This window comes from Sminthopsis crassicaudata, chromosome 3 (assembly GCF_048593235.1).
Source record: "Sminthopsis crassicaudata isolate SCR6 chromosome 3, ASM4859323v1, whole genome shotgun sequence".
Classification (NCBI taxonomy): domain Eukaryota; kingdom Metazoa; phylum Chordata; class Mammalia; order Dasyuromorphia; family Dasyuridae; genus Sminthopsis; species Sminthopsis crassicaudata.
Window position 1 is genome coordinate 617,921,331 of NC_133619.1, and position 14,244 is coordinate 617,935,574.

Consider the following 14,244-nt stretch of genomic DNA (forward strand, 5'->3'; position numbering starts at 1 on the left):
AGATGATATGTACAATAAAAGAATGTCATTCATTAAAAATTACATTTATATATAAATTACATATAGTATATTTAGGGTAGAAATCACTTTTTGATGGCAGACATAAAAAGGAAGAGGCCACTTACTAAATAATACATGAGCCAGGCCTTTAAGGGATGGTTGTGCACAAAAGGAAAAAAGAGCAGGATGAGGTCAGAGAACAGTTTGGAAGTTTATACTGTTTGTAGTAATACAGTCAGTGAAGAAGTATTGAATGAAATAAGTTTAGAGCTTTCATCCAATAGAGTATAAGCTCTTTGAAAGAAAGGATTGCTTCATTTTTTACTTTATTTCCCCAGGACATAGTAAATAAATAATAAATGCTTGCTGAATTTTAATACTGTGGAAGACTTTATAACACCCAATTAAAACATTTGTATTTTATCATTTAAGTAATGAGGAGTAACTAAAGGAATTTTGTTTCTGGTTTTGTTTTTTAAACAAGGGAATAACTTGGTCAGACTTGTACATTCAATCAATCAATTTCCATAAAGGTTTTACCAAGCAGAACAATTTGGCAGAATGGTAGAATGCATATAAGAGAATAACTTCTGAACAACCTGGAAAAGAAGCAGCAATCTGTTGTTATATCATTAAAGCTTTTAAATGTCATTAAGAAACAATATTTTATCCTAGAGGCAACAGGGAAAAAATAAAGCTTCTGAAGCAGAGGAGGAATACAAACTTGGTGGCTGTGTGTGGAAGATGGGATGGGAAGAGATCACAAGAAAAAAAGACCAATTAGGAGACTATAGCAATAGTCCAATCAAGAGATAACAATGGCCAGAACTATGGTGATTGTGTCAGGAACAGAGAAATGCAAGAGATGCTGAGGAGGAAGAACTGATATAGGACTTTTTCATTAACTACATAGCACTATACAGCATCTCAGCTATATCCAAATTAAATTTTCCGGACATCAGGCCTAGCCCTGTATCCACTGTTTCCTAGCTAAACAAAATAAACAGTTGAAAATGACATCTATTTTACAAATCTAAATAACTAAAATAAAATCACAGATTCCCAATATTAAAGGAGAAATTCATTTTGTAAATAACTGTTGAGTATCCAACTTCATACTAAAGCTTGGGGAGGGGGAGAAAACGGGGAAGGGAGCCCTTGTAGTATGTCTACTTTTTCTCATGGCTCCCTTTGAAGTAAGAATTCTTAGGTTCAATGAAGAATAATTTGGTAGGGAGGAGATCCAGTGGACAGAGTGCTAGAGTCAGGGACGCCTGAATTCAAGTCCTACCTCAAACACTACTATCAGTGTAACCCTGAGCAGGTCACTTAACCTCTATCTACCTCAGTTTCCTCAATGTTGAATTGGGGGTCATAATAGCACCTACCTCCCATGGTTGCTTTAAGTTTCAAATGAGAAAATATTTATAAAGAGCTTAGCAGAGTATTTGGCACATGATAGGTGTTTAATAAAAGCTTATTTTCTTCCTTCTTTTATACTACAACTAAGATGCATAAACATTACATTTTGACAACTAAATCCCCTGTCTCTTCAGTATCTTTGATAATGGCCAGTGAGATTCAGTATAAAATTAGAGACAACATAGTTATGTAGGTACAAACTCAGAAACCATTTAGTTCAACCCACAATGGTTAGTTAGGCATAACCTGTTCTAAGATTAATACCCAATTGCCCCCTCCTCTTTGGTAATCATTTCCATATTATCATTTTACATCTTTTTAAATTATGAAAACTGGATTTACAAAAAAATCTTTAAAACACTGATTTTTTTTAAATTAACTTTTATAAATAGCAATGAACTAACACTAACACTTTGCAACAATACCTGATTCACCTCTTTCTCCAAGGAAGAAATGCTGACTTGGTGAAGAGTAAGCAATAAAAGAAACTGATGAACTGAGATAAATTTTAGAAGGGGCAAACTTTATGTAACAATGCTTTTGAAAGTCCTAGTTTAATTCCCCAAAAAAAACTCAGTGACGATTGAATGTAATTACTACCTGTTTGATAACCTATGTGAAGCTGGAGTTTCTATTCCAGGCATGTGTAGGCTAACTACAAATAATTCAAAAATCACAATCACAAATGATGGCTTCTTGTCAAGTCTTTGGCTAAGCAGACAAGAAAAGTATCAAGTATTACTATCTGACAAATTTCATGATACTATCTGCAGTTCAAATCAGCCATGGAATAATAGAAAACTCTACCTTTTGATGATTAAAAGGCCCTATTTAAATCTTTATATTAATGCTAAGCTACAAAGTGGGAGACAAAAGACAGGCATATTAACCCCAAATGCCTCATTGGGGGCTTAAATATATTGCCAGGAGCATTTTCAGAGAAAATGTTATAAACACACAAAAATTCAAATTATAATGAACACAAGATCACACACAAATGTTCTTAAATCCAAAGAATAAAACTAATAAAGGCCTAAAATGTTAAGGGGGGGGGGGGGGGGAGAAAGCTAAGGAATTAGATTTCTGCATACCTTGTTAAAACAAATATGCACTGTCAAACATTAAGTATACAAAAGCAACTATTCAGTTTAGGGTGCTAAGCACCAGTGAACAAACCAGTTTGCCTTCATTTTTTGTGGCATGCAGTGGCTCATGAAATCTTCAGTACAAGACAAATCTATTAGGATTATAAGAACAAAAGAAAAACTTATCATTCTACCTTTACTAGAAACACTTAATATCAGTATAAACAAAGAAATAAGCTTGACTTGAATCACTGGAAATTAAGGCCTTTACCACTAAAATGATTTTTTAAAAAACCTACTTGATTGATTAGCAATTTTTGCTAAATCATCAATAAAACTTAAAATACAATGTAATTGCAATGCTTTAGAAAGAAATGCACCAAAACCTATTTTTTAATTTTAAAATATCTGGAATAAAATGAATGGCTCACTTTTTTTGTACAATAAAAGACATACTCCTGGAATTACTCATCTTTTTTTGTGAACTGAAAATAACTTATAAACATTTACCATTCTACTGTTAAAATAATCTCTTGAAAAACATTTTAATTAGTCACTGATAAACATGATGGCAAACTCTTTAGAATGCTAAGAATTTGCCAATATCAGAGTTTTATTTTTTAAGTTTTTCTAATCGATTTTACTTTTACAATGCAGGTTTTCCAATCTATCTTAACTATCATCACTGCTCAACATGTCTGCTTTCTATTCAGAATCAAATCTTTTTAAAATAAAGCTACCTCCATCTGAGTTTCTGGGAGGCAAAGTTAAAAGGAGAGAAAATACTACTACTTAGAATATTTTTTTTAGGGGCAACTAGATGGCAGAGAGGAAAGAGCACCAGCACCAGAGTAAGTAGTATTTGAATTCAAATTTGAACTCAGACATTTAATATTTCCTATTGTGTGACCTCCAACAAATCACTTAATCCCAATTGCCTCAAAAACAGAAGGAAAAAAAAATTACATTTTTTTTTTTTTTAAAATTAAGAGCACACAACTGTTAAGCGGGTTGGTCTTGCCTATATAGTAAAAAAACAGCTATTTTTAAAAAAACTCATTGGACAGAGTTTTTATAGCTGTGTTCATAAAAAATCCAACTAAAATACTTTCAAAATATGTTTATTCTCTATTTTATCAATTAAAGGCTTTAAGCGTATATTGTTCAACACACACGCGTGCGTGCTTGTGTCTACCTATACAAATTCTCTTTTTTCTATATCAAAAATTGAGTAAATAAAAACGATTAAATAATTTTTTTACACTCATTAAGAAATTCCAAAGATCTGAAACACAAAACAGGTTAGGACAGATTCCTTCATGTTCCTTCTAGCTTTGTTTTTTAATTTTTCTTTGTAACAAATAAAATAGGTTACCAAGAAGGGGAAAAAAAAGTTGTCATCCTAAAAAAGATGCTGCTACACTAAACATGTTCAACATTAATTATTTGGTTGGAAAAATTAAATAATAAAAAAAAAAATGGCACAAACTCTTACTCCAAACAAAACCAAAATCTATTTTAAGGGGAAGAATAGTCATTATTAGAACAAGATAACAATGAAGAAAATCTATATGGATGAGATTAGAAGGCAAAAGTACTAGATCTGGAGCCTATAAAGACAAGCCAATTATTACTCTCGGACTAAAATTCACTTGCCTACTCTAGGCCTCAGATTTCTTAAATATATATGGGGGAGCAAGCAAGGGATGTTTAGACTACAGAGCTAGCTGAAAGGGACCTCAAATGTGACCTAATTCAGCCTTTTCACTTCACAAATGAGAAAACTGAGGACTAAAAAGAGATGTATTTGTTTATCCAAGTTCACACAAATAGAAACTAAACTTTAAGGTCCTTTTTAGCTCTAAATCCAATAATCTTATGAATTTAATAAATATCACAACCCCTAACTGATTCCCCCCACCCCAAACCAAGCCCAGGTTGAACAGATTCATTTTTAACCTGGAAAGATCTTTAAAATAATTTCTGAAACTTGATTTTGCGTACTTTTTGTTGCTTAACACATTTTGCATAAAAGAGTCTGATTTTGTTTTCTTCCACTCACAGTCATTCTGCCTTATTAGGAGACTATCTGCTACAGATAAGAAAACTGAACGTAACACTAGTACAACAAACTTGGTGAAAGCAGGACTGCAAAATTTTCAATTTCTTTCTGCACCCTGCATTGCAGGGGAACGTAGACTCTTTCACACAAAAGTGTAAAGAGCAGATTTTTCATGAACCTCCTGAATAGGAAAATGATAAATCAAAGAAATGTTTATAAACAGCTAGTAATGGCAGGTTAGTATAAAAATACTTTAGAAAAACAAGAAACAGCAAAGAACAGAAAAGTAACTACATATCAGTTTATTTTTTAATGTAACATGAACCAAAGTTACCAGCTACAGTGTGTATATCCAAAGCATCAGACAAATATATACCTATTCTAAAGTACTGAGGAAACAAAATAATTTAATACACTGCAAAAAATAATTACACAAATCTCAGAATTTGTTAGTCACAGCCTTATTATTTGGATTTAAAAGAAGCTATTCTCTTTACTGAAAGAATGAGAAAGCAATGAGAACTTAATGTGGACAACAGGGATCAAATAATAAGATTTAAAGTGCCATGATTTTTAACAAGTCATTATGACATGATATAAAAGACAGACCAATCATGTAAAATCCGAGAATTTATTTTGTACACATGCACACAGTGGAATTATCAGATAAAGGCAGAAAAGGTTTCACTGATAACAAATGGAAGGTAGTTAGGGATTAGTGAGGAAAGTCTTCCTCTCCCACACACAAAATTTCTCAAACTACAAAAAGTTCTTATTAGAACCAAAATAACCTCACCAACAGCAAGGCCAGGAGTGTAGAATATATCCCCATGCAAAGGGAGTCTCTACAACTTTGCCAGTTGTGGACCATGGGCTAGATACTTCCTCTTTCTAGAAAGGATATTACCACCAGAGCTAAAATCCTTTAAGATTTATGATTATTCCTGAGCACCAATCTCTGAGCATCAATGAATCTATAAACTTGAGAGATTGGCAGGTCCAAAAAACCCCCCAAAAACCTTCTCAAAACAAATTGAGATACAAGACTCAAATGAGATTTAAAGCTAATTATTGCCATTAGTTTATCCAAAACTATGGCGATGAAGCTTTAGGTAGGAAGGAAATCTACTCAGTAAACAGTGACAATTATTATTATGATTCCAACTAGAGGAACTGCAAGAATAGGGTTGTGGTAGAGGACTGAGAATACAAATAAAATGGAGATATTCCACATAAGCTGTTATTGATTATACTATGAGATATACTCGTGTGGCTAAAAAAAGAACAATTAGTCTTCCAATATGCATTAATAAAGAAATTACATTATATTCTTAAGTATGATCACAGAATTTAGAATGGAATGATCATCGCATCCAGGGTGCTGGAATGTCTGCCCGGCAGATCACATATCATAAAATTACTTGCTAAGGCAATCCCAATAATAGCGGAAAACTGGGTACAACAACCTCTTACTGTTTGAGTTCTGTAAATTGATAATTTTTAATGGCCTATGAATGATGTTATAAATATCCAAATGACCGCTGACAGAAAAAAGGTTTTCTAACTCCTGATCTAATTCAACCCTTCCCCCAATCTTCTTTTAAAAACCCAGGGGCTCTAAATTCAAATAGAGAATTGTATGCCTCTCAGAAATTTTTGGAAAACTAAATACTACAAGATGCATTGGAATATAGTCAAACAGAATTAACAAACCTAGGCCAAGAGACCATACAGTAGGCTATTTGATGAAGCTAGTAAAATTTGGGAAATTTATTGTTCCAGCTGCTTCACTGAGAATCATAATTACCTATTAAATGTTAGAGGAGAACCTAACTTTAGCAAAGAAAGTGAAGAAAATGTAGAAAATAATATAAACACAAATATTTTAAGCAGGTTGGTTTTTACAAGTTGTTAGGAGATGTTGAGGAATCAGAGTAATGTGAGAAAATTCATTTTCACACATCAATATAAAAAGGTGAACTAGCTATGTGTCATACAACATCAGAAACTCATTACCTCAATAAACTTAGAATATCTTTGGCTAAACAGCCATGAACTATTATAACATGCTTTTTTATGTTCATTTGCACAATTTTTTAAAAAATCATATTTTTAGTATTAACATTTAACAGTGGGGACAGCCATAATATTACATATTTTCTTTATGTTATAAAGAAACTCTTAAATTGACATTTTAAAGCTTTGAAAAAAACAAAAACTATTCTGGACCCCAAAACCAAGATTCCAAAGTATACTATTTGAAATACCAAATCAAGTGTATATTAAGAGTATATATAGAAAAAAAAGAAAAAAGAAAAAAAAAAAAACAACTAGAGAAGCATACACTTAAATATATGTAAATTTCTCATCTATCCACTAAAATTTGAACTACATAAAGATGTGGAAAAAATAATGTATTTGTGACTTTTATTAATTTTTTAACAATAAAATTATTGTGACTTTTATCCATAAAATTTTAGAATTTCAGATTGTAATTTTAAAGATCAGGTAATTCAAGCACACATGGTCGGAAGAGCCCAAAACTGTTATGTGACTTTCATGAAGTGATGCAGTTAAGAGGCAAGGTAAGGAGTGAAACAAGGTCTCCTGACTGATGCCAGGGATCTTGCCACCTCATTGCCTTATCTTTCTCACAATAAACCTTAAATCTTAAAATCCTACTATTCTTCTTGCTCTTCTTGTGGTTCCAATATGCAAACTACAAGGTGGAAACTCTTGAAACCAGGAATGCTTCATTGAGAACATCAACATCAACCCTGTTGATGAGTTTTTGTTATTTTAATGGAGGAGAGAAAATTGCTTAGCTAAATGGAAAAAATAAAATTATTCTTTAAAAATTTTAACTTTACAGATTCTTGGGCACTTGAGAACGAGCAAACCATGCATGGCAAAAGAGATAAGATGATTGGCTATATTGATATCCTCAAAATAGAGGTGAATCGTTTACAGAAGCTAGGGACTTACTATCGTCAGTTTTTATTAAAAGTGATTGACTCATTTTTCTGAGTTCAAATCCAGCCTCGGACTCTTCCTAGCTGTGTGACCCTGGGAAAGTCATTTTATCCTGCCTGTGTGCTTCAGTTTCCTCATCTGTAAAATGAACTGGAAAAGGAAATGGCAAACCACTCCACTATCTTTGCCAAGAAAATTGCAAATTTCAAACCCCAATCTTATAAGAAAACCCTCATGAAGAGACAGATATGACTGAAAAATGATTCAACAATTATCATGAGTTAAACATTGCAAAAACACTGACTAAATTTTCCTTTTTTTTTTCTTTTTTTTGAAAGAAAGTTATTGAAATAAGTTCTTATAAACGTTACAGTCATTCTTACAGTAAAATAAATCTTTCCTAGCACCTTGACATAAAGAGATATGAACTAATATGCTAAATTAATTTCATATTTATAACAATTTATACTATATCTATCTACTTTGGTTGCTAGTACCCATACCAACCAGGCCTGGGGAACTATGGTTTCAAAGTGTGGAGTTTCTTGTGGTGCCAGAGTGGCTAAGCTGGTCACTTCATAGAACTCCTTATAGCCCCATCTCCTGGCACTTTGCCAATCTGCCATTCTGCATGCGCCATGTGGCCTGAAATAGTCACAGAACGTCAGCAGGAACCATCTCCACTAGAGTTCAGCTGCTGTCTCCATCTATTAAATGTATTATTTAACTTTAAATAGAATCACTCTTGCCATTTTCATCCTTGCTGTTTGTAGCAGAGGTAAACTGACTTCTTTACTATGCTAAACAATAAGGTGATTTTGGGGAAAGAGGAGGAGTTGGAATTTCTATATGGTTGTAAATATAGTAGGAAAGGATATAAAGAAAAAGGACAAGTTAAGAAGAGAAAGAAATTAAGATGATAGGCAATGAAAATCTTCAGTGGGTGACAGAATTCTCACATGAAATTATTTCTTATCCAGTATAACAGGAAAATCAGGCTTAACACAATCTCAATTAAGATCAAAGGATTTAAGAATGAAAGGGACATAGGAAATAATCTAATTCAACTCCCAAATTTTACATATAAAGAAATTAAGGTGAATTGACTTGCCTATTATCACACAGCTAGTGAGGAGCAGAAAATAGAAAACAATCACAAATTCTTCATCACAGCACAATATCAATTAACACAAGAAACTTTTCTGGGTGAAGTCAAGTTCTCCCTTCAAGGTTCTAAATCTAAAACTTCATTATCAAAAAGGGGACTAATATAACTAAGAATTCTTTCAACATGTTTTCTTTAGGCACAATCCATCCAGAGAATACCAATTCATAATTTCCAATTATAAAGTAGTTTAATGTTTGTGAAGTGCTTCCCCCAAAAAATCCAGGGAGGCAGGTTGTACAAGTAGCCTTAATCCCATTTTACAAGTGAGGAAACTGAGGTTCTTAGAGGTCCAGGATCCCAGCTAGCTAATGAGAAAGGCTTTGAACACTGAAGTCCTAACTCTAAATCTAATGCTCTTTCCCCATAATACTAAAATGCCTCCCTAGAAAGAAAAATTCAAAGAACAAAGTAAGTTTTATAGCTCATGTAGATTGTTGCCCAATACTAAGCACAAAGATTAAAATATCAGGAAACAGATTTCATTTTCTAAAGCTCCAACCTACACAGAAATGAAACCTTCCAATGAGTGCTAGAGAGATCAGTGACAGTTATTTTGTTTTTAGAACTCAAGCACTAACTCTATCTCTAGAAAATATTTCTTTTTCTTAGAAACAATGAAATATGCAAGTAAACTTATGAAGATATTTAAAGATCAAAAAGCTGGACACAAAAGCTCAAAGTCTGTTATGGTCAAAAATCATCTTAGTTGATTTCTCTCTAGACACACATGCCCATGGGTATATACCTTATTCCATGAGTACATACATAATAGATATGTACACAAAATACACACACACACACACACACACACACACACAACTTAGTGGACTCAATCAAAAAATACCTTAATTGTATTAATGACAACATAAGGATGAAGAATCTCTGATCTATCTATGGGCAAAGATCTAAACAGAGTCAAATGCAAGTTACAAGTACCAAGAAAGGTCCTGATTCTCTGACATTAGAAATGCTTCTCCATTCAACACTCAACATAGTGTAATCTCCTGTCTCAGATCTTTTCTCAGCCTCCTACTAATATCTTATCAATCCTTTTAAGCCCAATTCCAATACCAACAGAATCTGCCAGTAAAGACTATTCCACAAAGGAAACATAGGGAACTTTAGTACTAGTTGGTATACAGATACTTGTGTACATGTCATTTCCTTCCCTCTAATATACAAAATATAATTATACTAGACTATAAATTCCAAGAAGCCAAAACTATGGGTTATTCAAATTTTATCTCCTCAAATGTCTAGAATAGTACTGAGCACACAAAAGTTCTGTGCTTATTAAAAGTAGTTATTCAATTCAACAGACATTTATTAAATGTCTATTTTAGAGTCTCTCCCTCTCCCTCTCCCTCTCTCTCTCTCTCCCTCTCCCTCTCCATTCTGACAACTTGGAGAAAAAGGTATTTCTCTGAAGTTTTGTCCTTATGTGATGAATTTTTTTTTCATTTAAATGGATTTTTTTTCCCTAAAATATATTATGTATTCTCCTTTCTTCTTAAACTGAAGAGTATTTATTTTTTTCTGGAAGGCCCTAGGTCATCATTCTGAAGAAAACCTCTGATTAAAAGACATTCTCAAGACATCTATGATGATGGTGAAAACTGGCATCTCCTGGGTCCTTTAAAGGACTTTGTTCAGGTTCTTTAAACTTGATTCAGCTTTCTCTTCCCAACTTTGGAATCAGTGCACAAGTCTTACTGGCCCATCTGTCAGCTGAGGTCCAGGTTCAGAAGGGCTGAAAGGATTCACCCATGTCCTAAAGCAGGGGTTCTCAAACTGAGGCCTGAGAGGCTATGGAAAAAATGGGCTGTGGGGCGGAGACAGTGTGAGTCCGGCCCTCCAACAGTCTGAGGGACAGTGAACTGGCTCCCTATTTAAAAAGTTTGAGGACCACTGTCCTAGAGTTAGCAAGTGCTATTCAACTCCATCGAGGTCAGTTTTAAGTCCCAGGCTCTTTGAACGCCTCCATGTTGTTGTCCATCTCTTCCTGACCCTGTGAGCCATACTGTCCATAAGATTTTCTTGGCAAAGATAGTAGAGTGCTTTGCCATTTCCTTCTGCAGCTTATTTTACAGAAAAGGAAACTGAAGCAAGTAGGAGGATACATGACTTGCCCAGGGTCACACAGTTAGTGTTTGAGCCTAGATTGGAACTCAGATCCTCCTCACTCCAAGTCCAACACCCTATCCACCAAACCACCTACCTAGCTTTCTCCTTTATGCTTTCACTCACCAAAAAAGGCAAGCTTTCCCCCATATATTATAATATGCCAGACAATTATACTTTTTAAATTCTGGAGTTGGAGGGGCAGCTAGGTGGCGCAGTGGATAGAGCACCAGCCCTGAATTCAGGAGGACCTGAGTTCAAATGTGATCTCAGACACTTAACACCTCCTAGCTGTGTGAACCTGGGCAAGTCACTTAACCCCAGCCTCAAAAAAAAAAAAAAAATTCTGGAGTTGGGGAAATGCATGTATATTTCCTTCCTGTAAAATGCCATTTAATACTAGAGTGATGTCACTATAACAATCTGATTATTTGGAAATACCTTCCTTTGGCAATGTATCCCTTTTTTTCCCCCCTACTATGACATGATTAATTAATCAAAATACCAATTTTGTAAAAATTTGTCTAAAAACCTAATAAATTTAGAGCATGTGCCTATGAGGTTCCCCATGAGCAAAATATACAAACTTTGGGATACAGACTTTGTATCACCACTTAAACCATTTTTGGTTGTCATAAAGTCTTTTTTGTTGTTGTTTCTTTCTGTTTCTCAGACCATGTTCTAAGGAAAGTTGCTAGCTAACCAATGTTAGGCTAAGTATTTTGTAACCCCCATATAATTGAATAGGTACCACAGAGAGAACACGTAAGGATCATTCCGTTCTGTATCTGCCACTCTGCTACATTTCAACTCCACTGTATAGAATTAACTCATCCTTTTTAAACTCAGCATTACTCTGATAACTCAAACTAGCACCATCTTCCTTCAGCTTCTTCTCCTCTCTGATTGGAAGACATCACACCAAACTCTTCTCAAAGCATTCCTTTATAGTGGACTTAGGCTCATTCCACTTTACACCTGCTGCTCTGCCTAGTTTCACCTCCACAGAACAAGACACACCTCCAGTCGGAGTATGACACTTTTCGTAAGATTTTAAGTTTTTTGAGGGCAGGGATTGTCCATTCATTGTATCTCTATAACTCGCATAGTGTCTGGCACATCAGAGGCACTAAATCAATATTTATTGGACTGGATTGTAGATCTAGAGCTAAGGAGTCTCAAAAGCCATTTTCCCTTATTTTAAAAATGAAGAAAATGAGAACCACAAGTTCATACAGGGAGGTGCTATAAGGAGGATACCAAATATTTCTTTAGTGGTTTGCATTGTTGTTTTGCTCTTCAACAAGGAAGCTAAGCAAACTATCATCACAAACTATGCATATAAAACATAGTCTTCCTGAAGTTCAAACCAAAGTAAATGTTCTACATTACCAAATACTAAATTTTCTCAGTAAGGAATCAATTTGTAAACTGAGAGGATGAGACCTAATCCACCCAATATAGTTATCATAACCAGTACAATTTAATGGATTCCTCAACCTTAATTATAAATACCATCACCCAAAAGTAAGATCAAAATTAGGCGACCTTCAAAGTTAAGACGCCAAAGAATGTCTGATATACACTTATAGTCCATCTTCAGATCAAAGCAAAATTGTGTTGGTTGCATTCATTGGTCAGAAGAATAAAGATGACTTGTCCACTTTGAATCTGCATCACTCAGAACGTCCATTCTATTCTAGCCTACATGAGGATGATGGATTCTGAAATGTATTATATTCAGTACATAGCAGTGCATACAGTAGCTGTTACAAAAAGAAAACTTAATAAGTGACACAACTATGTACTGCATGTATCATCATATGACATGCACATATATCACTGTGTGGTTTTACATTACTTTTACATTTACTCAAATAGAGCCTTGCAATAAACCAGGAAGTACAGTACAAATACTAGCAACCCAAACTCACAGCTACAGGTCTAATGGGAATCAAACCCATATCTTACCTCCTAGTCCAGCTGTCTCAGACATAAGATTTGAAGTTACATAGCTTTTTCTCCTCCACACCTAAAACAACGGATTTCGATTAATTTTCATCATCCACCATACAACTTCAGTGCTTGACATTTGCATCCAATTGTCCGACAGGATAATGGGGCTCAATCAACATGGGCAACTTGCCATATGCCTTTTTGTAACAAGCATACACTATCCTCCCTCTTGTCAACTTTTTATCTGGAAATAATCAAATCAAGACTATCTCTGCTACTGGAAGACACACAACAATTTACTACTTCAGGGAGTAGGGATCCACACAGAAAGCCCCTAACTGTCCAGATCAAAATTCCTTTCCTGATACTGCCCTAGTAGAATGAAGGAAGCACTATTTGATTTTTGCATTTATTTTCTCAGGACCCAATAGAGTACTAGGCATAAAGCAAATGCTCAATAGATTCCTGCTGACTTATAGCGAGCTGTAGTCTCCAGAAGCTGCCGGATCGCTCTCTGGGAAGAGATCTGCTGTGTCTACTCAAATCTCTCAGACAGATTCTTCTTCCTGTGGTGAACCGTTGTCTCCAGGCAGTTGCTGTTAACTCTCGTCCAGAGAAGTGACTTCCCTTCCTGCAGAGAGCTGTGTCAAGCCAGATGTAGTGCAGAGTCTTCTCCTTGAATCCTGGCTCTGAATCTCCTCCAGCTCTTATCCTTCTCCAGGCAGACTGCTCTCCGGGCCCAATGTTGTCTCTTTTATCCTCCCAGAGAATGGGCGTGGGATAATGCAAGGGCTTCTGGGAAGAACCACTTCAGCCAATGAGCTTGCTCCTTCTATCAAGTCAACCTGAGTTCTCACCTTGTAATTGTCCAGACAACCTGAATTCTCACCTTGTCACTGTCCAGACAACCTGAGTTCTCACCTAGTAATCCTAACACTGACTGACAACCCAAAAGTGAAATTTAATCTGATTCACTTAGCTGACATCACTGTGGGAGAGGCTTTTTATCTAAATGTTTTTGAGTTTACACATAAATCCTATATAGGTTTTCTTGTGGTCACATGTATTTTTTTTTTAAATATGTATCCAAATCTTTGGCATTTAAAAATCTGTTCTCACATAATAGTTAATTCAAAAGAGATTAGGAGTTACCACATGTCAAACTTTTGGTTCTGAATGACAAGCAGGACTTTTTTTTTTTTTTTTTTTTTTTTTTACTCATTTGGCCCTAATTAATTTATCTAGGGAATGAATTTCAAGTTAAGTATTTCAACCAAGACATAGTACTCATTGGTTTTATGTTGAACTATAATTACTAGAATATCATTCAACAAATGATGGGATATCCAGCAACGTGTTACCTAAATTCAAAGTTGTCTCTCTCTTTTTTTTTCCCCTCTGAGGCTGGGGTTAAGTGACTTGCCCAGGGTCACACAGCTAGGAAGTATTGTGTTTGA

General features: G+C 34.8%; 1 protein-coding gene across 5 annotated transcripts in view; it reads right to left on the reverse strand.

Moving 5' to 3' along the window:
* PRDM2 (PR/SET domain 2) overlaps positions 1-14,244 on the reverse strand; it is a 196,235-nt gene that overhangs the window by 116,336 nt on the left and 65,655 nt on the right. The window contains exon 1 of one of the 5 annotated variants that reach the window (XM_074306219.1): positions 12,803-13,960. The exons of the other annotated variants lie outside the window; for them this stretch is intronic. Within the exon in view, the coding sequence (XP_074162320.1) occupies positions 12,803-12,827 (25 nt within the window). The 5' untranslated portion in view covers positions 12,828-13,960. Of the gene's footprint in view, positions 1-12,802; positions 13,961-14,244 lie in introns of those variants that run through there. 5 annotated transcript variants of the gene reach the window in all.